This window comes from Sus scrofa, chromosome 1 (genome assembly GCF_054392235.1).
Source record: "Sus scrofa isolate SSC_HxYL_T2T_F1_AM1 chromosome 1, Sscrofa_HxYL_maternal_Yorkshire_Landrace_v2.0, whole genome shotgun sequence".
Classification (NCBI taxonomy): domain Eukaryota; kingdom Metazoa; phylum Chordata; class Mammalia; order Artiodactyla; family Suidae; genus Sus; species Sus scrofa.
Genome location: NC_139383.1, coordinates 92,286,890 through 92,311,162, shown reverse-complemented (window position 1 = coordinate 92,311,162; position 24,273 = coordinate 92,286,890). Strand labels below are relative to the sequence as shown.

Below are 24,273 nucleotides of genomic sequence, written 5' to 3'. Positions count from 1 at the left end.
TGAGAATGAAGGTCTGGAATCCCAGTATTAGTATATTTGGAACATCTATTTTGAGGTTGTTACATGAGCTTTTTCCTTTGATTTCTGTTACTTTTTGAGACAGTAGAAATCCTGGAAACTCATTTGCTTACACCTTTGTGGCTATGGTCCAGCATCATCACAGCTCAGTCTCATGATCAACCAGCACAGGGAGCCCAACGTTTCTTCCGAGAAAGAGCCAGATAGCATATTGCCCTGTGGGCCATATGTCTCTGTCATAACTACTCAACTCTGCCATTGTAGCATGAAGCAGCCATAGACAATATGTAAGTGAAAGTGGCTGTGATCCAATACCATTTTATTTATGAATATGGAAATTTGAATTTCATTTAATTTTCCCATGTCATGAAATGTTCTTTTGATTTTTTCCAACCAACTAGAAATGCAAAAACCATTCTTACCTCATGCTGGTCTTTGTTAACTGATCTGGAACTATGTTGTCTGATTCAGGGGTCCCTTACCATTTGTGGCTCGTAACCATTGAGCATTGAAAAGGTGGCTAGTCCAAGTGGACTGTGCTCTAAGTGTGTAAAATACCGAAATTTGAAGACAGTGTAAAGAAAGAAAGCTGGCTCATGAATAATAATTATTTATATTGATTACATGTTGAAATGATAATATTTTGGACTTATGGGGTCAAGTAAAAATATTACCCGAATTAATTTCACTTGCTTCTTACTTGTTAAATGTGGCTACTAGAAATTTAAAAGTACACCATGTGGCTCACATTTCTTTTGGACAGCCTGATCTAGAGGTGGCCAGAGGTGGCCAAAGTTTTTATAGGCTATTGTCACTTCACATGGAGATGGTGCTAGGTGCTTGTATGTTGTTAAAGGGGGTGTAGTGAGGAGGGGGATTGATTATCCACCTGTGATGTTTGAGGAGGGGACCTTTTTTTTTGGCTGCCCCAGCAGCCACGGATGTTTCTAAGCCAGGGATCAGATCTGAGCCACAGCTGCGGCAACACTGGATCCTTTAGCCCACTGTGCCAGGCTGGGGATTGAACCTGCATTGTGCAGGCCCTCTGAGGAGGGGACATTTTAATTTCTTTGTTTTAAGGAAATTCCACCTGTGAGTGGCCCCTGACTTCTGCATCAGGGGGCTTTGTTGGCCCTCCAGTCCTGACCTGGTCTTGGGCCTCAGGGTATCTCAGGAAGCCACGGGATTTTATCCTGGGCCTGGGTCTGCCCTGTCCTGCTGACTTGTTGGTCATCTTGATTTTTCTCTTGTATTAATTGAATGATGAGATGCCTTGTTATGAGACCAATCTATTTCATTGGTTAGTGAAGTTAGAGAAGAATATTTCTATAAATTTCTACAGATTGGAAGGAAAATTTTTTACTCTGGTGAAGTGCTTTATATTAAATAATATTACTGTTTATAAAATATTTCATATCTTAATTACATAGAGCTAATTAAAGTAGGGGTTTCTAATTTGGGGATTGCTTTCAGAAGCTAGTATCTGCTTTTTAGCCACAGCTTAGTACTAGTAACTATGAGTTACGAGATTACTTAGTTACTTAGTTACTAGAAATTCTGCTGCACAGCTTTCTCTTGAGCACTTCCTTGCATCAGACTGTTACCAGGTTTGCTTTGGATGGTCTCAAAGGACATGGATCCTCTGTGACTGCTTTGTGTCACCAGGCAGGAGAAGGACAGTCTTGGGCCTCAGATGTGCTTTTAGTGGCCAAAGTGGAGAAGAGTCCCAGGGAGGGGCTGCTCAGAGCAGCTATTTACCAAGTGATGTGGAAGTGTTTTAATAAGCATAAGGCCATGCTGATGGGCAACAGTTGAATGGAAAAGCCTGGTCTTCAGGAGGTCCCACTGTGGCTCCCCAGAAATGAATCCAACTAGTACCCATGAGGACTTGGGTTTGGTCCCTGGCCTCACTCAGTGGGTTGGGATCCAGCGTTGCTGTAAGCTGTGGTATAGTTTGCAGACTTGGCTTGGATCCTGCGTTGCTGTGGCTGTGGTGCAGCCCTGAAAAGCAAAAAAAAAAAAAAAAAAGAGAGAGAGAGAGAGATAAAAGCTCTTCTAGTGTTCACATGGAAGCTTCCACTGACACAAGTGTCTATGGTAGCTGGTCCCACTTTCCCTGTCTAGTTCCAGCCTCGTAGGGTTTTGAGTGGACTGAAGTACTTTCATCTATGTGTTCATGTGTGGTTGGAGCTCATAGTACCAGTTATTGACTCCTTTAGAACAATTGTATTTTCTAGTTTGTTAACCTGAAAATGACAGGAAAATGGATTGTTTAAAATATTCTTGCTTTTCTTTTCTAGTATTACCAAAATTTGAAGTTGCATTGCAGACACCATTATATTGTTCTTTAAACTCTAAGAGTTTAAATGGCACCGTCACAGCAAAGTAAGTATCATATTGCCTTTTATGACTATAAACTGTTATGAAACTGTGTGATGAAGAGCTCATTATATACTCCAGAACATTAGCAAAATGTGTTGCTTATTAAAATACCCCAACGGTCAGGAAACAAATTAAATAATTAAGCATGGAACACGTCTACACAGATCTTTGTCCCCATTTCTCCGCTTCAAGCTGATCTAGTCCTAAAATAATTCCCAGAGTCTGGTGTCCAAGACTTGTCAAGGGCTTTATCTGATAGAGATTTTTTTAAAAAGTTGTACATTTATTTATTCCTCATTCAGGTGACATGGATTAAATTGACTTACCCCTTAAGTGCTAATTTTTTTCTCTGTCAATAGTGGAAGTTGAGTCTTGGTTGTGTTATTGCAATTAGCAAAGGAGTCAGAAACCCACACTCAGCATCCACTTCAGCCCACTCCGAAGTGAGTGCTGTCCAGTGGCATAAATGATTTTGATCTACTGGCTTAAACAGCACAGAGTCTTGTTTTGCACAGATCATCCTCAGAGTTCCAGATCAGTGGTTCTCAAAAGGATAGGCTGGAGTTGCCCTCACGTCATTCCAGGATTTATTACAGCATTTTTATTTATTTACTTACTTATTTGCTTTTTAGGGCCTCACCTGCAGCGTATGGAAGTTCCCAGGCTACAGGTTGAATTGGAGCTACAACTGCCAGCCTACACCACAGCCACAGCAACTCAGGATCCGAGTTGTGTCTGTGACCTACACCACAGCTCACGGCAATGCTGGATCCTTAATCCACTGAGCGAGGCCAGGGATTGAACCTGCATCTTCATGGACACTTATGTTGGATCACAATGGGAACTCCCTGTTATAACATTTTTTTAAAAAATTTATTTGTGGAGTTTCTGTCATGGCACAGTGGAAATGAATCCGACTGGGAACCACGAGGTTTTGGGTTCGATCCCTGGCCTCACTCAGTGGGTTAAGGATCCGGCATTGCCGTGAGCTGTGGTATAGGTTGCAGACGAGGCTCGGATCTGGCATGACTGTGACTGTGGTGTAGGCCAGCAGCTGTAGGTCCAATTCAACCCCTAGCCTGGGAATCTCCATATGCCGAGAGTGCAGCGCTCCCCCCCCCCAAAAAAAACCCTGCATTTGCTGTCTTTTTCCATCCCTTAGGGTTTGCAAGGACTTGACTAGGATGACACTTGTGCAGCAGGCCCCTTCCTGGGTACCTGTTAGTGGGTGGGGCAGCTAGGCCTCCTTAGGAGGCAGCCTGGGAGGGGGGGCATCGCAGCTCCTTTCCGCCCTCAGCTGGCCCTCCTCACTGCCCTTCTCCCTCCAGACCTGACAAAGGCTTGCAAACCTTAGCATACCTCACTTACACCAGGGCCTCCCAGCCCCTTTGGAGAGGTGCTTGCTTTTCCTTCTCAAAGAAGTGCCTTGTAGTATTTATTTTTGATGTGTCCATATCTGTGCTTTGGTTTGTGAAAGCTTCAGAATTTTTTTGTAATAGCTGGTGAAGCTGGGCCCCATCTCAGCACTGTTTGCTCACAGCATTTGTCTCCAGGTGGGGGTTTGTGCCAAGCGGTGGCAGGGATTCCCCTGGCAGAAGCAGTCCACACGCCAGAATGTCTGCAGGCTCTGGCTTCACATACTTTCGGCAAAAAAATCCCTGTGACACAAGGGTGAAGATGTGTCTACGATTCATATATCAAGTTATTCATATATCAACTTGTGGCATATGCAAGTTCCCAGGCTAGGGGTCAATTTGGAGCTGCAGTTGCCGGCCTGCACCACAGCCACAGCAGCGCAGGATCTGAGCCCTGTCTGTGACGCATAGCACAGCTCATGGCAACACCGGCTCCTTTAACCAAGTGAGTGTGGTCAGGGATCTAACCTGCATCTTTATGGATACTAGTCAGGTTTGTTACCTCTGAGCCGCAACGGGAACTACTCACAGATACTTTAAATGATCATCTTCCCCCAAACCTGGTTCTTCTCTTCCTCTCTATCTCAGTGGACTCCACCATCTCTTTCACTGCCAAGTCAGTGTGCTCTTCCAGCTCCATCAATCCCCATATCCAATCACTATCCAATATCTCCTCAAATCCCCCACTTTTCTCCACTGCTGCTTCTTTGATCCAGGCCATTGTCATCTTCCTCTCAACTACTGTCATAGTTTCTTAAAGTGTTTCCTGGCTCCATATTTACCACATCCTATCTTTTCTCTACTTTGCATCCAGACTTGCTGTTGTTTCTTTTCTTCTTCTTCTCCTTCTCTTTCTTCTTTTTAAATTTTATTGGAGTACAGTTGACCTACAATGTTGTATTAGTTTCAGGTGTGCAGCAAATTAAATTGGTTATCCATATACATATATCCATTCCTTTTCAGATTCTTTCCCAGGTAGGTTGTCACACAGTATTGAGTAGATTACTCCGTGCTGTACAGTAGGTCCTGTTACCTACCTATTTTGTATAGAGTAGTGTGTATACATCAATCCCAACCTGCTAATTTATCCCCCCATGTTTCCCTTTGGTAACATAAGTTTGGTTTCAAAATCTTTGTCTGTTTCCGTTTTGTAAGTTCTTTTATATCATTTTTATTAGATCTCATGTATTAGTGATCTCATATGATATTTGTCTTTGTCTGACTTGCTTCACTAAGTATGAGAGTCTCTTGTTCCATTCATGTTGGTGAAAATGGCATTATTTCATTCTTTTTAATGGCTGAGTCATATTCCATTGTATTTATGTACCACAGCTTCTTTATCCACTCCTCTATTGATGGACATATAGGTTGTTTCCATGTCTTGGCTATTGTATATAGCACTGCAGTGAACATTGGGGGGCATGTATCTTTGCAAATTATGTTTTTTTCTGGATAGATGCCCAAAAGTGGGATTGCTATATTTCAGTTCTATATTTAGTTTTCTGAGGAACCTCCATGCTGTTTTCCATAGTGGTCGCATCAATTTACATTCCCACCAACAGTGTAGGAGAGTTCCCTTTTCTTCTCCTTTTCTTCCTTCTCTTTCTCTTCCTCCTCATTTTCCCACCCCTTCCTCCTTCTTGACTAAAAGATACATCTAATTTTATGACTGTGTTGCATGAAAATTTCCAGACCATTGCCTTGAGCTCAAATTTTTAGTTTATCACAGTTTTTTCTAGTTTCATACTTTTGAAACATCTCACCCAGCACCTTCTCTTCCCTCCCAAACTCTCCTCCCAAACTTTACTTTTGCTTCCAAGAATGCAGAACACTTTTTCTGAGCAAGAGGCCTTTGCATGACTACTTGCCTCTGCCTTAGAATTCTCATAGCACTAATCACATGGCTAGTCCAGTCCTTTGAAGGGGGTCGGGTCTTTGTGGTGGTCACTGCCTCACCTTGGGGCCCAGTACAGTGCTGGTCATGGAGTGGGCTTCCCATAAATACTTATTGAAAGACAAATGGATAAGCAGTGTAACCCCTAAGATTTCAGTTTTAAGCTTTGTGTAGCATAGCAGATGCCTCCATACCCAATCAAAATCCTGTTATTTTGAGTGAACCAAAGTAAGTTGCATGGGCAGTAATTTTGGTCTTATCACTGAATTGGGGTTAAAGAGTAGGAATTTAAATCCATTTGTTCCTTGGATATACTTCAAAAGATGAGTGCTGCTGTCATACCATTTGGGTGGTTGTTATTGAGTTATAGATATGATTTTTTTTTTTTTGTCTTTTGCCTTTTCTAGGGCCACTCCAGCGGCATATGGAGGTTCCCAGGCTAGGGGTCCAATTGGAGCTGCAGCCACTGGCCTACGCCAGAGCCACAGCAGCAAGGGATCTGAGCCACGTCTGTGACCTACACCACAGCTCACAGCAACACCGGATCCTTAACCCACTGAGCAAGGCCAGGGATTGAACCCGCTACGTCATGGTTCCTAGTCGGATTCGCTAACCACTGAGCCACGACAGAAACGTGGCTAGATACGATTTTTAAATATTTATTTCAGGGAGTTCCCTTTGTGGCACAGTGGCAATGAATCCATCTAGAATCCATAAGGACCTGGGGTCAATCCCTGGCCTGGCTCAGTGTGTTAAGGATACGGCATTGCTGTGGCTGTGGTGTAGGTGGGCAGCTGTAGCTCCAGTTTGACCCCAGCCTGGGAACTTCCATATGCCACCCTGAAAAGAAAAAAAATTTATTTCATATTAGCTATTGCAGTCACCTCTATGAGTGGATAATAACAGTTTTGGTTACTAGTGGTCATCTATCCCATCAGGGCCTAGTTAATATGCAGAGGTTACTAAAAATTTCCTGGAGAAGAAAGTTAACACTCTCTTTTTAGTTTTGAAAATTTTAACCAAGATGAATAAAAATCTGCATTTGTTGATTAGCTTTGATGTGAAAATCTGCTCGCTATTCTTACCTCATTAAAATAAAAGATTCTTTTCCCTCATCATAGAAGGTTCTAAAGGACTGTAAAGAAAGTAACATGACATACATCTGGTCACTTCCATAACTCCTGTGGACAAGGAATTTGGAAATTCTAAAAATTTTAGAATTTTCAAAAATATTATTTAATCTAAGGTTTATTAGAATGTATTTACTATTTGATGAATTGAGACATTTGCTTCTTGGAAATGACATGGGGAAAAAAAGGTTATGAGAAACAGAAACTATTATTATTTTGTAAACTTGATGTGCTATGGTTATTTTCTGAAAAAAAAAAAAAAAGATCCTTTTTTTGTTAATGATACTAACCTAGAAAGCTTTGATTTCCTTTTTAAAAATTGTTGAGCTTTTATTTTTGGAATGATTAGTTTATCCCAATTTCTGGATTCTTTTTTTTTTTTTTTTTTGTCTTTTTAGGGATGCACCCTCGACATGTGGAGGTTACCAGGCTAGGGGTTGAATTGGAGCTGTAGCTGCTGCCCTACACCACAGCCACAACACCACCAGCTCTGAGCTGTGTCGGGAACCTACCTACACCATAGCTCACAGCAATGCCGGATCCTTAACTCACTGAGCCAGGCCAGGGATGGAACTTGCATCCTCATGGATACTAATTGGGTTCGTTACTGCTGAGCCACAATAGGAGCTCCCTAATTTCCAGATTCTTTATAGAACAGTAACTGTTAGTATTCTCATTTCATAATTATTATAAATGAATTAGGTGAGGCTTGGAAAGCTAAATCTTTTCACGTTATAATCAAAATTAAAAATATTTGTGGAGCCGCGGAAGCGGCCCAAGAAATAGCAAAAAGACCAAAAAAAAAAAAAAAAAAAAAAAAGAATATTGGAGTTCCCGTCGTGGCGCAGTGGTTAACGAATCCGACTAGGAACCATGAGGTTGCGGGTTCGGTCCCTGTCCTTGCTCAGTGGGTTAACCATCCGGCGTTGCCGTGAGCTGTGGTGTAGGTTGCAGACACGGCTCGGATCCTGCGTTGCTGTGGCTCTGGCGTAGGCCAGTGGCTACAGCTCCGATTCGACCCCTAGCCTGGGAACCTCCATATGCCGCGGGAGCAGCCCAAGAAATAGCAACAACAACAACAACAACAACAAAAGACAAAAGACAAAAAATAAATAAATAAATAAAAATTTAAAAATTAAAAAAAAAAAAAAGAATTGTTTAAAAAAAAAAAAATTTGTGGAGTTCCCGTCGTGGCGCAGTGGTTAATGAATTCGACTAGGAACCATGAGGTTGCGGGTTTGATCCCTGGCCTTGCTCAGTGGGTTAAGGATCTGGTGTTGCCGTGAGCTGTGGTGTAGGTTGCAGATGCAGCTCGGATCCCGCGTTGCTGTGGCTGTGGTGTAGGCCAGTGGCTACAGCTCTGATTAGACCCCTAGCCTGGGAACCTCCATATGCCACAGGAGCAGCTCAAGAAAAGGCAAAAAGCCAAAAAAAAAAAAAAAATTTGTGTCTGAGAATATTGTAAATATGATATAACTTAAAATGCGATGTTCTAGAGTTCTTGTTGTGGCTGAGTGATAACAAACCCAACTAGTATCCATGAGGATGTGGGTTCTTCTCTGGCTCCGCCCAGTGCATTAAAATCCAGCTTTGTTGGGAGCTGCAGTGTAGGTCGTAGATGTGGCCCAGATCTGGCATTGCTGTGGCTGTGGTATAGGCCAGCAGCTGTAGCTAAGATTTGACCCTTAGCCTGGGAACTTCCATATGCCGTGGATGTGACCCTGAAAAAAAAAGGCAAAAAACCCCACGATATTCTGGTGTTTTAGTTATGCAGTTATTTGACAAGGTACGAGCAGTGTTAGGTTTTGTTTTGTTTTGTTTTTTTTTTTTCATTTTTTTTGGCTTGCAGCTTATGGAAGTTCCTGGCCTAGGGCTTGAAACTGGGCTGGGGATCGAATCCAAGCTGCAGCTGTGACCTCCTCAACGCCTGTGGCAACACTGGATCCTTAAGCCACTGTAGCAGACCAGGGTTGAATCTGCACTCCCTCAGAGAAGCAAGCAGTGTTAGGTTCTGAGGACTCTTCTGAATGAAGGAATTTGACACTGAAGTTGCTGTAACCAGGTTTCCACTAGCTGTACTGTTTTTGTTTGGGAAGATGGTGCATTTAAACACGGATTGTTTTATTCTCTTTAATTTGGAGTGTGTTATATTTTATCATTTAAAAATTTTATTGTAGTATAGTTGATTTACAATGTTGTATTAATTTCTGCTTACAGTAAAGTGAATCACATGTGTATTTACACATACACACACACATATGTATATTCTTTTTCATATTCTCTTCCATTATGGTTTATCTACCACAGGGTATTGAACAGAGTTTTCTGTGCCGTACAGTAGGACTTTGTTGTTTGTACATCCTATTTTTATCATAATCTGCCTCGACTAGTCCCAAACTCCCAGCCCATCCCTCCTCTGCTCCCGTCTCCTTGGTAACTGTCTGTTCTCTGTGACTGTGAGCCTGTTTTTTGGTTTTTTTTTTTTTGATATTTATTTATTTATTTATTTTTGATTTTAATTTTTTCCATTATGGTTGATCTACAGTGTCATGTCAATTTCTACTGTAGAGCAAAGTGACCCAGTCATTTATATGTATATATATAATACATATATATATGTTCTTTTTCTCACATTATCCTCCATCATGTTCCATCATAAGTGACTAGATATAGTTCCCAGTGCTATACAGCAGGATCCCATTGCTTATCCACTCCAAATGCAATAGTTTGCATCTACCAACCCCAAACTCCCACTCCATCTCACTCTCTCCCTCTACCCCTTGGCAACTACAAGTCTGTTCTTCAAGTCCGTGAGTTTCTTTTCTGTGGAAAGGTTCATTTGTGCCATATATTAGATTCCAGATATGTGATATCACGTGCTATTTGTCTTTCTCTTTCTGACTTACTTTATTTAGTATGAGAATCTCTAGTTCCATCCATGTTGCTGCAAATGGCATTATTTTGTTCTTCCTTATGGCTGAATTACTATTCCATTGTATATATGTCCCACATCTTAATCTATTCATCTGTTGATGGACATTTAGGTGGTTTCTATGTCTTTGCTATTGTGAATAGTGCTGCTGTGAACATAAGAATATATGTTATCTTTCTGAATTATAGTTTTGTCTGGCTACATGCCCAGGAGTTGTATTGCTGGATCATATGGTAACTGTTTTTAGTTTTTTGAGGAACCTGCATACTGTCTTCCACAGTGGCTGCACCAGTTTATATTCCCACCAACAGTGTAGGGATTTCCTTTTTCACTAAACCCTCTCCAGCATTTATTATTTGTAGATTTTTTTCCTTTGGTCTTTTTATCTTTTTCTAGGGTCACACTTGCGGCATATGGAGGTTCCCAGGCCAGGGGTCCAATCAGAGCGGTACCTGATGGCCTATGCCAGAGCCACAGCAACACCAGATCTGAGCCACGTCTGTGACCCACACCACAGCTCACGGCAATGCTAAATCCCTAACCCACTGAGCGAGGCCAGGGATCGAACCCGCAACCTCATGGTTCCTGTTTGGATTTGTTAACCACTGAGCCACGACGGGAACTCCAATTTTTTTTTGTTTTTGTTTTTTTAGGGCCACATCTGTGGCGTATGGAGGTTCCCAGGCTAAGGGTCTATTTGTAGATTTTTAAAATGATAGCCAATCTGACCAGTGTGTGATTCCTACCTCAGTATAGTTTGATTTGCATTTCTCTAATAATTAGCTATTATGAGAGTCCTTTTATGTTCCTGCTGGCCATCTGTATGTATTTGGAGAAATGTCTGTTTAAATCTTCTGCCTGGTGTTCCCATTGTGGCACAGCAGAAACAAATCCAACTAGTATACATGAGGACAAGGGTTTGATCCCTGGCCTTGATCAGTGGGTCTGGGATCTGGTGTGGCTGTGAGCTGTGGTGTCGGTTACAGATGCGGCTCAGATCCTGTGTTGCTATGACTGTGGTGTAGGCCAGCAGCTATAGCTCCGATTTGACCCCTAGCCTGGGAACTTTCATATGCCTCAGGTGTGGCCCTAAAAAGCTAAAAAAATAAATATAAATAAAATCTTATGCCCATTTGTCTGTCTTTATAGTGATTTTTATTTTTATTTTTTTCATTATAGCTGGTTTACAGTGTTCTGTCAATTTTCCACTGTACAACAAGGTGACCCAGTTTCACATACATGTACACATTCTATTTTCGCACTTTATCATGCTCTATCATAAGTGACTGGACATTGTTCCTAGTGCTACACAGAAGGATCTCATTTCTTATCCATTCCAAAGGCAATAGTTTGCATCTATTAACCCCAAGCTCCCAATCCTTCCCCCCTCCCTCCCCCTCCCCCTTGGCAACCATGAGTCTGTTCTTCAAGTCCATGAGTTTCTTTTCTGTGGAAGGGTTTATTTGTGCCTTATATCAGATTCCAGATATAAGTGATATCCTATGGTATTTTTCTTTCTCTTTCTGACTTACTTCACTCAGTATGAGAATCTCTAGTTGCATCCATGCTGCTGCAAATGATGTTATTTTGCTCTTTTTTTGTTCTGCCTATTTTTGTATTGGGTTGATTGTTTTTTTTTTGTTGTTGTTATTGAATTGTATGAGCTGTTTTTATATTTTGGAAATTAAGTCCCTGGTCGGTCACATCATTTGCAAATGTTTTCTCCCAGTCTATAAGTTGTCTTCTCATTTTGTTTATGGTTTCCTTTGCTGTGCAAAAGCTTGCAAGTTTGATTAGGTCCCATTTGTTTATTTTTGCTTTCATTTCTATTGCCTTGGGAGACTGACCTGAGAAAGCATTTGCCTGGTTTATGGCAGGGAATGTTTTGCTTATGTTCTTTTAGGAGTTTTGTGGTGTCTTGTCTTATATTTAAATCTTTAAGCCATTTTGAGTTTATTTTTGTCTCCAGTGTGAGAGTGCATTCTAACTTCATTGACTTACATGTGACTCTCCAACTTACCCAGCACCACTTGCTGAAGAGACGTTTTTCCTCATTGTATATTCTTGCCTCCTTTGTCATAGACTAATTGTCCATAGGTTACCACTGGTTTTTGAGTTGAGTTAATCTAGATGAGAGGCTGTTTTTTTTGTTCAGCCAAGGGAATCAGAAAGCAGGAGTTTATTGTCAGGTTTGTGGAGCACAGAGTTAACTTCTATAACTGGAATGACCAAGCATTTTGCTATAGAGATGGAACCCAGGAAACACATTTAAACAAGGTTTCTGATAGTTAAATGGCTTATCCGAGCTTGCCTCTCGCTCACACAGAGACTGTTACATCATGTGTGGGGATACAATTAATACATATATGCAAAGCAACAGAGATGAGATTTGACTCAAGAAGATAATTTTGGTGCTATGGAAAAAATTAGTTATTTAAATTTTATTTCAAAAAGTGAACTTTCAATAGCCATGAGCCCGTTTATTTAACCCGCTGGTTAATATTAGAGCATGCAGTAATGGGCCATGATGAATGCAATTTCACCTAACGTTTAAAAATGTTCAAAAGTGGAGTTCCCATTGTGGCGCAGTGGAAACGAATCTGACTAGTATCCATGAGGACCCAGGTTTGATCCCTGGCCTTGCTCAGTGGGTTAAGGATCTAGCTTGGTGTAGGTCACATGTGGCTTGGATCCCGAGTTGCTGTGGCTTGGGCATGCCGTTAATGGGGCAGTCCAGATATCTCAGAATAGAAGATTTTCATGATCTTTAAAAGATCTTTCAGCAGGAAACTGTCGCTTCCGATTATGATCAGATTTTCTCTTTAGAGGCTGGGTAAAGTATGGATTTTGAACTGTTTTGAGATATTGTAGTTAAAAGTCTTGCCATTTTGGAGACTTAATATCAAGGATCACTTTTTATTAAGGACATTCCTAACGATATTTTAGTTTTAAAAACTTGTAGTGAGTGTGTTTTTAATATAATTCTTATAAGTTTAACTCCACTTATTATTTTTCAGGTATACATATGGGAAGCCAGTGAAAGGAGATGTAACACTTACATTTTTACCTTTATCCTTTTGGGGTGTGAAGAAAAATATTACAAAAACATTTAAGGTAAATTTTGCAGATATAATTTGAATGGGGAAAACTGTAAGTGTACTTTTTCTTGAAATAAGATTTTGTACTTAATTAACAAGAAGTTGACAGTAAGAAAATTAGGAGCTTTCTAGCTTTGGACAAATGAGATTAAAATGGAAATGGAGCTACTGTATTGTTGTGACTTAGTTTTTTTTTTTTTCCTCACTTAGTTTGAGTTTTATTTCTAAAATTTGGATTGTTAAAGTGAAGAATAAAATTGAATTTTATAAAAGGATTTTTTATTTTTTCTATTTTAGTTGATTTACAATGTTCTGTCAGTTTCTGCTGTACAACAAAGTGACCCAGTCATACATACGTGTATATATATATGTATGTATATATGTATATTCTTTTTACCAAATTATCCTCTTTATCATGTTCCATGAAATTGAATTTCTTTTTAACAAAACAGATAAATGGATCTGCAAACTTTTCCTTTAACGATGAAGAGATGAAGAAGGTAATGGATTTTTCAGATAGGCCTTCTGAACACATGTACCTGTCTTCCCCTGGGCCAGTAGAAATCTTAGCCACAGTGACAGAATCTCTTACAGGTTTGTAGACATTGAAGTGAGGGTAAAGTATTTATGTGCTGTTGCTCTATTATCTTATTCCTTTTTCCCCCCATCAGTGTCATTTGAGGGCACTGTTGCCTAAGGATGCCAATTAATGCTGAAATTGTTGTAACTTTTAGTCTAACTTGCAGAATGTTTTTGTAATGAAGGGGAAACATTTTCTTTGAGACTCTGTAGTTTAGCCATATGTGATAGGTATTTATAGTTTTTTCCGTCGCTACTCTTTATATTTTTTTCTACTTGAAGGCTACATGGAAAAGCTACCTTTCAGTAGACTAACCAGCCTCCTTTTATTATTTATTTATTTATTTCTGTCTTTTTAGGGCTGCACCCACAGCATATGGAGGTTCCCAGGCTTGGGTCGAATCGGAGCTGTAGCTGCTGGCCTACACCACAGCCACAGCAATGTGAGATCCAAGCCATGTCTGCGACCTACATTACAGCTCATGGCAATGCCGGATCCTTAACCCACTGATAGAGGCTAGGGATCAAAGCGTGTCCTCATGGCTGCTACTCAGATCTACAAAGGGAACTTCATCCTTTTATTTTTTAAAATAACATCTTGTGAAGTCTCACCTACTTCTAGAGAGTTTTCTTTTTGAGCAATAAAATAAAGGTTAATTACTTGGACTTTTCTGTTGCTTTTTAACAGCTTTCACCAGTCCCTGAAAGAGCAAAAAGGCTACTGTGTCAGTGCCTGAGTCTGCTGGTTCAGGTCACTGCTGGGGGCACCAGTGGTGCTCAGAGGGGACCCCCAGAGGACTTAATAGGGTGTGTAGTTATTTCTGGGGCACCACCAGGGAGACCTTTGTGCCCTGACATCCTACTCTCTTGAGAAGTAGCTCAGATGGAGGGATTTGATGGATGGAAGTTGTTGGTCACGTATTACTTTCTAAATGGTGCAATTTCCAAAACAGGTATCTCTCGGAATGCAAGCTCCAATGTGTTTTTCAAGCAACATAATTATATCATTGAATTTTTTGATTATGCCACTGTCTTAAAGCCATCTCTCAACTTCACAGCCACAGTAAGTTGGTGTATTTATTCATCACCTAAAGCAGTAAGTCCAGTTTAGTGAAAGAGAATGAGAATTTGTACTTATAGTGCTTTTCAAAAAATTTAAACCCCAAGAGGCGTACTTTCTCCTTTTAGATTTATGAGGCGGGTAGAATGGTCTCCAAATGACCTTTATCTAATTTATCTAAGAGTAGCTCCAGGAGTTCCCACTGTTGGTGAAGTGGGATCAGCAGCATCTCTGCAGCACCAGGACACACAGGTTTGATTCCCAGCCCGGCACGGATCTGGCATTAAAGGACCTTGCATTGCCACAGCTGTGGTGTAGGTTGCAACTGCAGCTCAGATCTGATACCTACTCAGGAACTCCATGTGACATGGGGCAGCCAAAAACAAAACAAAAAACAAATGAACAAACACAAAGTAGTTCCAATAAACCTTTTCCTCAAAATATATTTAATAAATAATTTACATTAGATTTGGATTGTGACATTAAAGCTTTTATAAATTAATGGGTGGAATTAGATGCTAGTCAAAAAACTTCCATTTCAATTTCCTTTTTTTTTTTTTTTTTTTTTTTTTTTAGGGCTGCACCCACAGCATAAGGAAGTTCTCAGGCTAGGGGTTGAGCTATAGCTGCTGGCCTACACCACAGCCCACAGTAACTCCAGATCCTTAACCCAGTGAGCGGGGCCAGGGATCAAACATGGATCCTAGTCAGATTCATTTCCACTGCACCACAATGGGAACTCAGTTTGATTTTTATAATGACTAACTCTAATTCTAGCATAGATGTAACATTAAAAATGATCCACAAATCTACTTATTTTATTTGTGAGAATATTGAAGTAACATTTATTAATGGAGTGAATTTTGGCAGTGTGCAAGGCATGCTGCTTACTGACCCAACAAGAAGGACCAGTCCCTACCCTGGATTCATAGTGCTTGTGGCGGTGACAAGAAAATGTACACACAACTGTGATTTGAGGCAGGATGAGGTCAGTGTCCGAATGCATTTCAATAGGGATTTAAAACAATAATCCCTGGTCTAGTGAGAAAAGAGAAATTTTAGGTAGCTCTTGATTTTAGTAATCTTACGGTTTAGATAGTTTGGACAGTCAGATAAAATGACCCAGGAATCTGCAGATGGTAACTTCCAGATGAACGGAGGGAAGGAAGAGCTGGCTTTGGGATAGGGATGGGGGTCATTCAGGAATGCTTTATGGAAGGGGATGGTTTAAGATGCTTGTTACAAGATAAACAGCATTTTTAGTGTTTGAGTGTATGAGTGGCAGGTGAGGAACGAGCTAAGGTGAGATGCAAGGCTAGAGCTTTGGTTAGCTGGCAGTACCTTCAGGGGACAGTAAATGGACCAGGGTGGTGGCAGCAGAGAGCTTCTGTCCAGGAGTGGTCAGAGAAGACAAGAGGTGAGGCTTGGGGGTTCCATAGGATCCACAGTGTCTCATGTGTTACTGGGCTTCATGTTCTGGGCAGTGAAGGGCATGGGGCTTATGAACTTGGGAGAGCTGCGGCACAAACAGTGTTCCAGGGAGACTGGGTGAGCTCTGTGGGGAGGAGGCCAGCAGCCCAGCATGTGACCGTAGGGAGCCTCGTAGTGGTGGATGTGGGTCATGAGCACGTAGATGTAGAATTGAAACTGACAGCACTAATGGCCTGAATCCAGCCAAAACCCAGATGTAGACTTGAACCCATGGTTTTAAATTGGAATCACTCATCTGATGTCTGGACTTACTGAGGTTCAGGTTCTTTATGCCTCCACGCAGAAGGAATTCATCGAGAGATAAAGTGATGGGCAATAAATAGATGTATTAGGATGCTTGCAGGCAGGCAGGCATGGAAGCGCTTCCCCGAGGATCCCATGGGCTAGAGTTTTATCATCCAAGGGGAGTGGGGGTCGGAAAAGACTACCTCTTCCTCTTTCTTCCAGCAGTAGCTCCTCCTTAGTATCCGGTAAGGTGTGTATTCAAGTCAGCAGAAGGGCAGTCCTGAAACTCCTGCCCTTGGTCTGAATCTGAATGCAGGCCTCACCCCAGCCCCCACCCAATGTCTCACACCTCCACTAGTCAAGCAAGCCTGCCTTGTTCTGATGGCTTTCTGGAGCAATATACAGAACATCCCCTAGGTTTCCCTCTCTATCTATGGCCCCTTTTTGGGACTTCTGCAACTTCCTGTGCCTACTCTATCCCTATTGGGACTTGGGGTGAGTTGATTTGGCAGGTGTGGGGGGGGGAAGGGATTCAGAGATGTTCAGTCTGGCAGAATGGTAGTGTTAGCAAGAGTAGGAAAGGTAGGGTGGTTTCTCAGCTTTTGAGATATTGAATCCGGTATGTCAGGAATGCACAAGTATATATTTCCTGCTGGTGGGCTTGGAGGGGGTGAAGCTGAGGTCAGAGACAGGTTGGGATATGGAGGCAGGAGTGCTGCGCCCTCAGAGGGTAAATGGTAACAAGTCCCACATACAGGGAGATGGAAGGGGAGCTGCAAAGGACACTGAAGGGATGCGGAAAGAGGACTATGAAGAGAAGGAGCTTATTGTGATGCCGTGGAAGGCAGGAGGAGCCATAATACCAAGAAGGGAGTGGAGACTGCCTGGAGAGACCACTGAATCTGGAAGCTGGGGGCTGCTGGTGACTTTGGAGAGTTCAGTTTCATGGGAACAGCACAGATGGGAGCTGGATTCAACAAAACTTAAATCCTTTGCTTCTCTCGCTTGCCTAATTTTAAAGTATTTTCTTTTGACCATCAGGTGAAGGTGACCCGCTCTGATGGCAGTCAACTGACTCCCGAAGAAAGAAGAAATAATGTTGTTATAACGGTGACCCAGAAAAACTATACCAAGTCCTGGAGCAGATGGGACAGTATGGATCAAGAGGCAGGGCCTATCCAGGTCATAAATCATACTGTCCCCGACAATGGAGTCTTCAAGATTGAATTCCCAATCCTGGCTGATTCCAGTGAGCTGCAATTGAAGGTGCCTCTGTTTCCCATCTTTCTGTTACTGCAACAGCAGCAGTAACATTAAAATCCTGTGATGGGCCCTCAACCTGTTGGGAGGTCAGAGTGAATAGGAAATGAACATGTTTATATTTAAAAGGACAGGGAAGAGGGTTAAAAGTGATTTCATGAAGTGGTTAAGTTAGACCGAACTCTTCCTTGTGAATCCACTTGAAGAGCACAGTAAGATAGTGACCTGAACATATGGGGGAGAAGTCGTTGACTCCCAGGCTAGGTGATTTGCAGTCATTTGAAGCTGTATTTTCATCTCAGTCAGAGCTGAGATGAAAGGGGAGCATTGTTTCCCCACTTACACTCTGCCGTGGGACCCACACTCCCCAGCCACCTGCTTCCTTTCCGTGGTTACTCAGCCAGGCCAGTGTGGCCTCTGGAGTGTTACTCTCATGATGGTGGACTGAGTGGCTTGTAGAGGAAGGGATGCATTTTTCATTTCATTTTTTTCTTCTCACACTGTTTCCTGATCATATTCCTTTGTTTCAGAAGGAAGCTATTAGGACTGTGCTCTTTCCTCTTAGATTACAGTGATGGAGACTGTCTTACTGTTGTACAGCTGTCACTTTCTTTAGAGTAGCAGCTGTAAAATGATGACCCAGTGTTTGGGAAATGTATTTTTCCTGCATGAAAAGAAGTCAAAGTGAATTTGCCTTTCAGTGATTGCCCAGCAGAGAGCATCCTTTCTCAAGGTGTTACTAAAAACTTATGACTCCTTTTGCTTTTGTTATAGGCCTTTTTTCTTGATAGTGTGAGTAGCATGGCAGTTCATGGTATGTTTAAGTCTCCCAGTAAAACATACATCCAGCTGAAAACAAGAGATGAAAATATAAAGGTAATGCTTGATAATTACAGTATAATTGGACTGTCTTGGCCATTGGTATGTATTAAATACTCTATATTAATTAAAATATTTTTTTCTAGGTGGGATTACCTTTTGAGTTGGTGGTTATTGGCAACAAGCAGTTGAAGGAGTTAAGCTATATGGTAATCACTTGTACAGTCTAAATTTATGATCTATTATGGAATCATCTTAAATAGTGTCTACCTCATGGCTAAACTGAACTTACTGGTGTTCCTGTTTTGGCTCAGCAGGTTAAGACCCATCTAGTATTCATGAGGTTGCAGGTTTGATCACTGGTCTTACTCTGAGCAAGGCCACTTAGCAAGGCCAGGGCTAGAACCTGCATCCTCATGGATGTTAGATTCATTTTCACTGAGCCACAATGGGAACTCCTCAAAGTTGGTTTAAGTCAAGAATTTGTGTATATGCTTAAAATTATGATGAACACAGTTGCCACTGAGATGCTCACTAGCTTCTGCATAAAATAAAACTCATGTATTGTTCTTTTCAGGTAGTGTCCAGGGGGCAGTTGGTAGCTGTAGGCAAGCAAAATTCATCAACCTTCTCCTTAACACCAGAAAATTCTTGGGCTCCAAAAGCTTGTATCATTGTGTATTATATTGAAGATGATGGAGAAATTATAAATGATGTTCTAAAAATTCCTGTTCAGCTTGTTTTTAAAAATAAGGTAAGATTTAAGATAATGATGTTTAAAAGGAAACTTCCTATTAGTGAAGTCTGAAAAATAATATTTCTTTAGAAAAATATCGTTACACCAAATTGGTTAGAAATTTATATTCCTTTCTAGAACTATGGATAAACCTCTTTATATTTAATTACTGTAGATCTGTTTTCACATGTTGAGTTATTAGACATTGTGGGTCTAGTTTGTAAGTTATGATTCCTGGATTTAAGACTTTAACTCAAATCCATGAAGCTTGCTTTCAGGTTTTCCCAAACGGTGGAGTCGATGTTGCTCTGGCCCTGGAGTTCCCACTGTGGCTCAGTGGAAACAAACCCAACTAGTATCCATGAGGATGCGGCTTTGATCCCTGGACTCCCTCAGTGGGTTAAGGATCTGGCATTGCCATGAGCTATGGTGTAGGTCGCAGGTGTGGCTCAGATCTGGCATGGCTATGGCTGTGGCTTGTGGCTGGCAGCTGTAGCTCCAATTCGACTCCTAGCCTGGGAATTTCCATATGCCTCAGGTGCACCCCTAAAAGCAATATGTACATATATTGCTCTGGCCTAGAATTCCAGGGCAATATAGAATTTGTGTGCTGTTGATGCTGGTGTGGGAGTGACATGAAGGGTGTAGGAGGCTGTCTATAGTGTTGTGTGGAAGCAGAACTGGGTTGGGGTTTATTCTGTTTCATCCTGGAAACTAACCCAGGGCAGATTTACAAGGAGTGTGGCTACTATGCACTTGGAATCTGTATGAGGTTTGTTTTCTAAACACAGCAGTGATTTTTATAATCTAAGTTGTATAGCTTGTATAGGAGACTCTAAGAAGTCATTGGATTGCAAGACTGACGAATGAAGCTCAGTCATCTCATGCATATGAAAACGAGCCATTATTCTCACTAAAGGCTGCTGTCTTTTCAGGACCTCTGAGGCAAAATAACCATTACTTTAAAGTACTGATTTGCAGAGTACACTCTGATAGCATTTCCCCCTTAATTTGCTAAAATTTGGAGAAGCGGCAGTTATCATCCATGGATTTTTTTTATTGAGAACTCCTAATTCTAACTTTGACTGTCAAAATATAAGACAAACTTCTCTTTTCTGTCTTGTGAAAAGAATTCTTGAAAAGACAATGCTCTATTCTGTTAGTTCCAGAGCACAATCTTTGACTTTTGGTGACCCCATAAATCCCCTGACCAAGGTGAGTTTTAAAATAGGAGTAAGGCTTGAACATGGAGGCACACATCTCTGAAAGTGAGATGATGGAAGATGGTATGAGAAAAAGAATATGTATGTATGCATGACTGGATCACTGTGCTGTACAGCAGAGGTTGTCACAACATTATAGATCAACTATACTTAAATAAAAAAATTAAAAAAAAAACCAAAAAAGCCACAGTGTAGAAGGTCATCCACTTTGAGGAAACAGAGTGTATAAATAACGTAGTTCCAAGGAATTTCTTAAGAGAGATAACGAAGTAGTTTCCATTGTGTTTGCAAAGGTAATTCTTCCTCTAACTTTTAAAGGATAACATTTACTGCATTTACTCTCAAAGAAACTACATATTTGGAGATAAAATAAAAATCATGCACACAGAAGTACAGGTGGCAGCTGTGGGGTCTCTGAGGTGCAGAGTGAAGAGTGAGAAGTGCAAGGTTTGAATCCCCCCTTCCCCCTTCTTTAAGATCTAAGTGGAGAAAAATTAACTGAGCGCAGTGGTTTAAGAGGCATGGCAAAGACAAATTGCATTGGACAGGTTGAACAGGCAAGAGGACTTTACTCAGGACTGTTGTAGTGGGAGAGAGAGACTGCATTTGACTCTATCAAAGCACAAGGAGGAAGGTTTTTAGGTGCTGGCTGAGTTAGTGGAAAAGTACTGGAGGAGCTGGTCAAAGGATTAGGTCATCTGTGTTTGCTAACTTTATATGTTAGGCTCTTGTTCGCCCACAGACACTGGGAGATCAGTCAGGGCTCTTTCTAGATTACGTTTGAAAAGAATGGCTTCCAGGTCCTCCAGAAAAACATTCCTGCTCACTTCTCAAAGGGGCTGAGAAAGCATTCACAATTGCAAGTTTTCTAAGAAAAGGGGCTTTTGGTCTGGAAAAACATTTCTGAAATTTAGGCAAGCTGGGGGGCACGGCGGCGTTAAGGCTGTTTTGATGAGGGCAGTGGCGAATGGAAATAGAGCAACATTCCTAGTAGGAAGAGGCCTCATGACAAAACCATTGGGTTCAGCTGTGATAAGAGGATTGATGCCCTTTAAGGAGTATTTGTGGGACCTAGCTTTGCTAAGTGTAGTGACGGGAAGTTCAGGCAGCTGTGGGGACACAGAGCTGGGGGCCCTGCCTGTGTTCGGTCTGATGGCCTCCTGCCTTGGAAAGTCATGCTTGAGGCCTGAGGAGCTCACTGGCACCCACCCCCTTCTGAGTCCAGGGGGCCAGCATGTGGGTGTTGTCAGTTTCTTTCTTCTTTCCTGTCTTCCTCTCCCCCTTCCTGGATACTGCCACGCAGCCCCCAAGCCAGACCTGTCTTCTCTTCAGCACTCCAGGTGAGCAACTGTGGGGCAGGAGGTGGAGAAAGGGAGGAGAAAATGTAGGGAAGTGAAACTCTGATTTATGCCTCTGTGAGAGGCGCTGTGAGTGAAATTTGTTTCCTATTCCCATCCTTCCCTCCTTCCTTCCTTCCTCCGTTTCTTCCTTCTTTCTCTCTTTAAAGGGGGCTGCACCTGCGGCATGTGAAGGTTCCCAGGGTAGGGGTTGAATCAGAGCTACAGCTGTTGCCTACGCCACAACCACATGAGATCCAAGCCACATCTGTGACCTCCTACTCCTTAACCCACTGAGTGAGGCCAGGGATTGAACCCGAATCCTCACGGACACTGTGTCGGGTTCTTAAACCGCTGAGTCACAACAGGAACTCCTTGAAGTTTCTTTTTACTCCCTTCCCTAAAGAAGGCTTGTGTATTGTAGAATGGTCCCTGAGCTAAGGCAAATGTCAAATCTTTGCTAGATTTTCCCATTGATCTGCTAATGGTAAGACATGCAGGAAATGCTTAAAAGAAGGGCAACTTATCAATCCTGTCTTCTCCCTTTCTCAGATACAGCTGTTTTGGAGTAAAGCTAATGCTGAACCATCTGAGAAAGTCTCTCTTAGGGTCTCTGTGACACAGCCAGACTCAGTAGTTGGGATTGTAGCTGTCGACAAAAGTCTGAATCTGATGAACATCTCAAATGATATTACAATGGAAAATGTGAGTATAGCCATTTTCTCATGATAAAAATATACATTAATGACTCTCTGTCCACCCCACATCTTCCTTTGTTTTTAGATGGAGAGGCTATTTAAAGGTGATGGTTTGGATCATTATGAGAAGTTACTCAGTTTTTCTGGGCATCTTCCATATAAATATTAATTATGAAGCTTCAAAAAAGATGCACGTTAAAAGAGGAAAAAAAGAAACTTTATTGCATTACTTAAAGTGTCAAAAGGAAATTTCATTAGTTCTTTTTCATGTGTAACTCAAGAATCAGTAAAGCTTTTAAATGAAAAGGATATGCACTCTAGTTCTCATGTTGGAAAAAGGCTGTGTGGTCTTTGCTGTCTTATCTGTGAAATGCCACCTAGAGTATTCCCTTATTTTAATATTATATTTTAATTGATTTTTTTTTTTTTTAAGTGCTGCACCTGTGGCATATGGAGGTTCCCATGCTAGGGGTCGAATCGGAGCAGCACTTGCGGCAGCCTACATCACATCCACAGCAATGCTGGATCCAAGCTGCGTCTGTGATCTACACCACAGCTCACGGCAACGCCAGATCCTTAATGCACTGAGAGGCCAGGGATCAAACCCAGATCCTCATGGATCCTAGTCAGGTTCATTAACCACTGAGCCACAAAGGGAACTCCGATATTATATTTTAGTTGAATATTCTTGAGAAAGTCCTGGGAAATGGATGGGAATAATTCTGAATGATGTTGGAGAGCACTTTAGATAATTTTGAAGTGCTTTCTACGTTGTTTTTTTTTAATTTAAAAAAATTTTAAATTTTTATTTTTTTAATTATTTATTTTACTTATTTATTTTTCTGCGGTACAGCATGGGGGCTAAGATACACTTACATGTATACATTTTTTTCCACCCTTTGTTCTGTTACAATGTAAGTATCTAGACACAGTTCTCAATGCTACTCAGCAGGATCTCATTGTAAATCCATTCCAAGTTGTATCTGATAACCCCAAGCTCCCGATACCTCCTACTCCCTCCCTCTTCCCCTGGGCGGCCACAAGTCTATTCTCCAGGTCCATGATTTTCTTTTATGAGGAAATGTTCATTTGGGCTGTATATTAGATTCCAATTATAAGTGAAATCATATGGTATTTGTCTTTGTCTTTCTGACTTATTTCACTCAGTATGAGAGCCTCTAGTTCCATGCATGTTACTATAAATGGTATTATGTCATTCCTTTTTATGGCTGAGTAGTATTCCATTGTGTATATAGACCACATCTTCCTAATCCAATCATCTGTCGATGGACATTTGGGTTGTTTTCATGTCTTGGCTATTGCGAATAGTGCTGCAGTGAACATTCGGGGTGCATGTGTCCCGTTTAATTAGAATTTTGTCCGGATATATGCTCAAGAGTGGGATTGCGGAGTCATATGGAAGTTCTATGGATAGATTCTAAGGTATCTGCAAACTGTTCTCCATAGTGGCTGTACCAGTTTACATTCCCACCAGCAGTGCAGGAGGGTTCCCTTTTCTCCACAGCCCCTCCAGCACTTGTTATTTGTGGATTTATTAATGATGGCCATTCTGACTGGTGTGAGGTGGTATCTCATGGTAGTTTTGATTTGCATTTCTCTTATAATAGGCGATGTTGAGCATTTTTTCATGTGTTTGTTGGGCATCTGTATATCTTCTTTGGAGAAATGTCTATTCAGGTCTTTTGCCCATTTTTCCATTGATTGATTGGCTTTTTTGCTGTTGGGTTGTATAAGTTGCTTATATATCCTAGAGATCAGGCCCTTGTCCATTGCATCGTTTGAAACTATTTTCTCCCATTCTGTAAGTTGTCTTTTTGGTTTCTTTTGGGTTTCCTTTGCTGTGCAAAAGCTTTTCAGTTTGATGAGGTCCCATGGGTTTATTTTTGCTCTTATTTCTGTTGCTTTGGGAGACTGACCTGAGAAAATATTCATGAGGTTGATGTCAGAGAGTGTTT

General features: G+C 41.4%; 1 protein-coding gene across 1 annotated transcript in view; it reads left to right on the top strand.

Annotated features, from left to right (window-relative positions):
• CD109 (CD109 molecule) overlaps positions 1 to 24,273 on the top strand; it is a 159,516-nt gene that overhangs the window by 63,835 nt on the left and 71,408 nt on the right. The window contains exons 7-15 of the mRNA XM_001927545.7: positions 2,319 to 2,403; positions 12,789 to 12,885; positions 13,322 to 13,463; positions 14,402 to 14,511; positions 17,266 to 17,490; positions 18,259 to 18,360; positions 18,450 to 18,512; positions 18,881 to 19,057; positions 22,152 to 22,304. Of these exons, the coding sequence (XP_001927580.3) occupies positions 2,319 to 2,403; positions 12,789 to 12,885; positions 13,322 to 13,463; positions 14,402 to 14,511; positions 17,266 to 17,490; positions 18,259 to 18,360; positions 18,450 to 18,512; positions 18,881 to 19,057; positions 22,152 to 22,304 (1,154 nt within the window). The remainder of the gene's footprint in view (positions 1 to 2,318; positions 2,404 to 12,788; positions 12,886 to 13,321; positions 13,464 to 14,401; positions 14,512 to 17,265; positions 17,491 to 18,258; positions 18,361 to 18,449; positions 18,513 to 18,880; positions 19,058 to 22,151; positions 22,305 to 24,273) is intronic.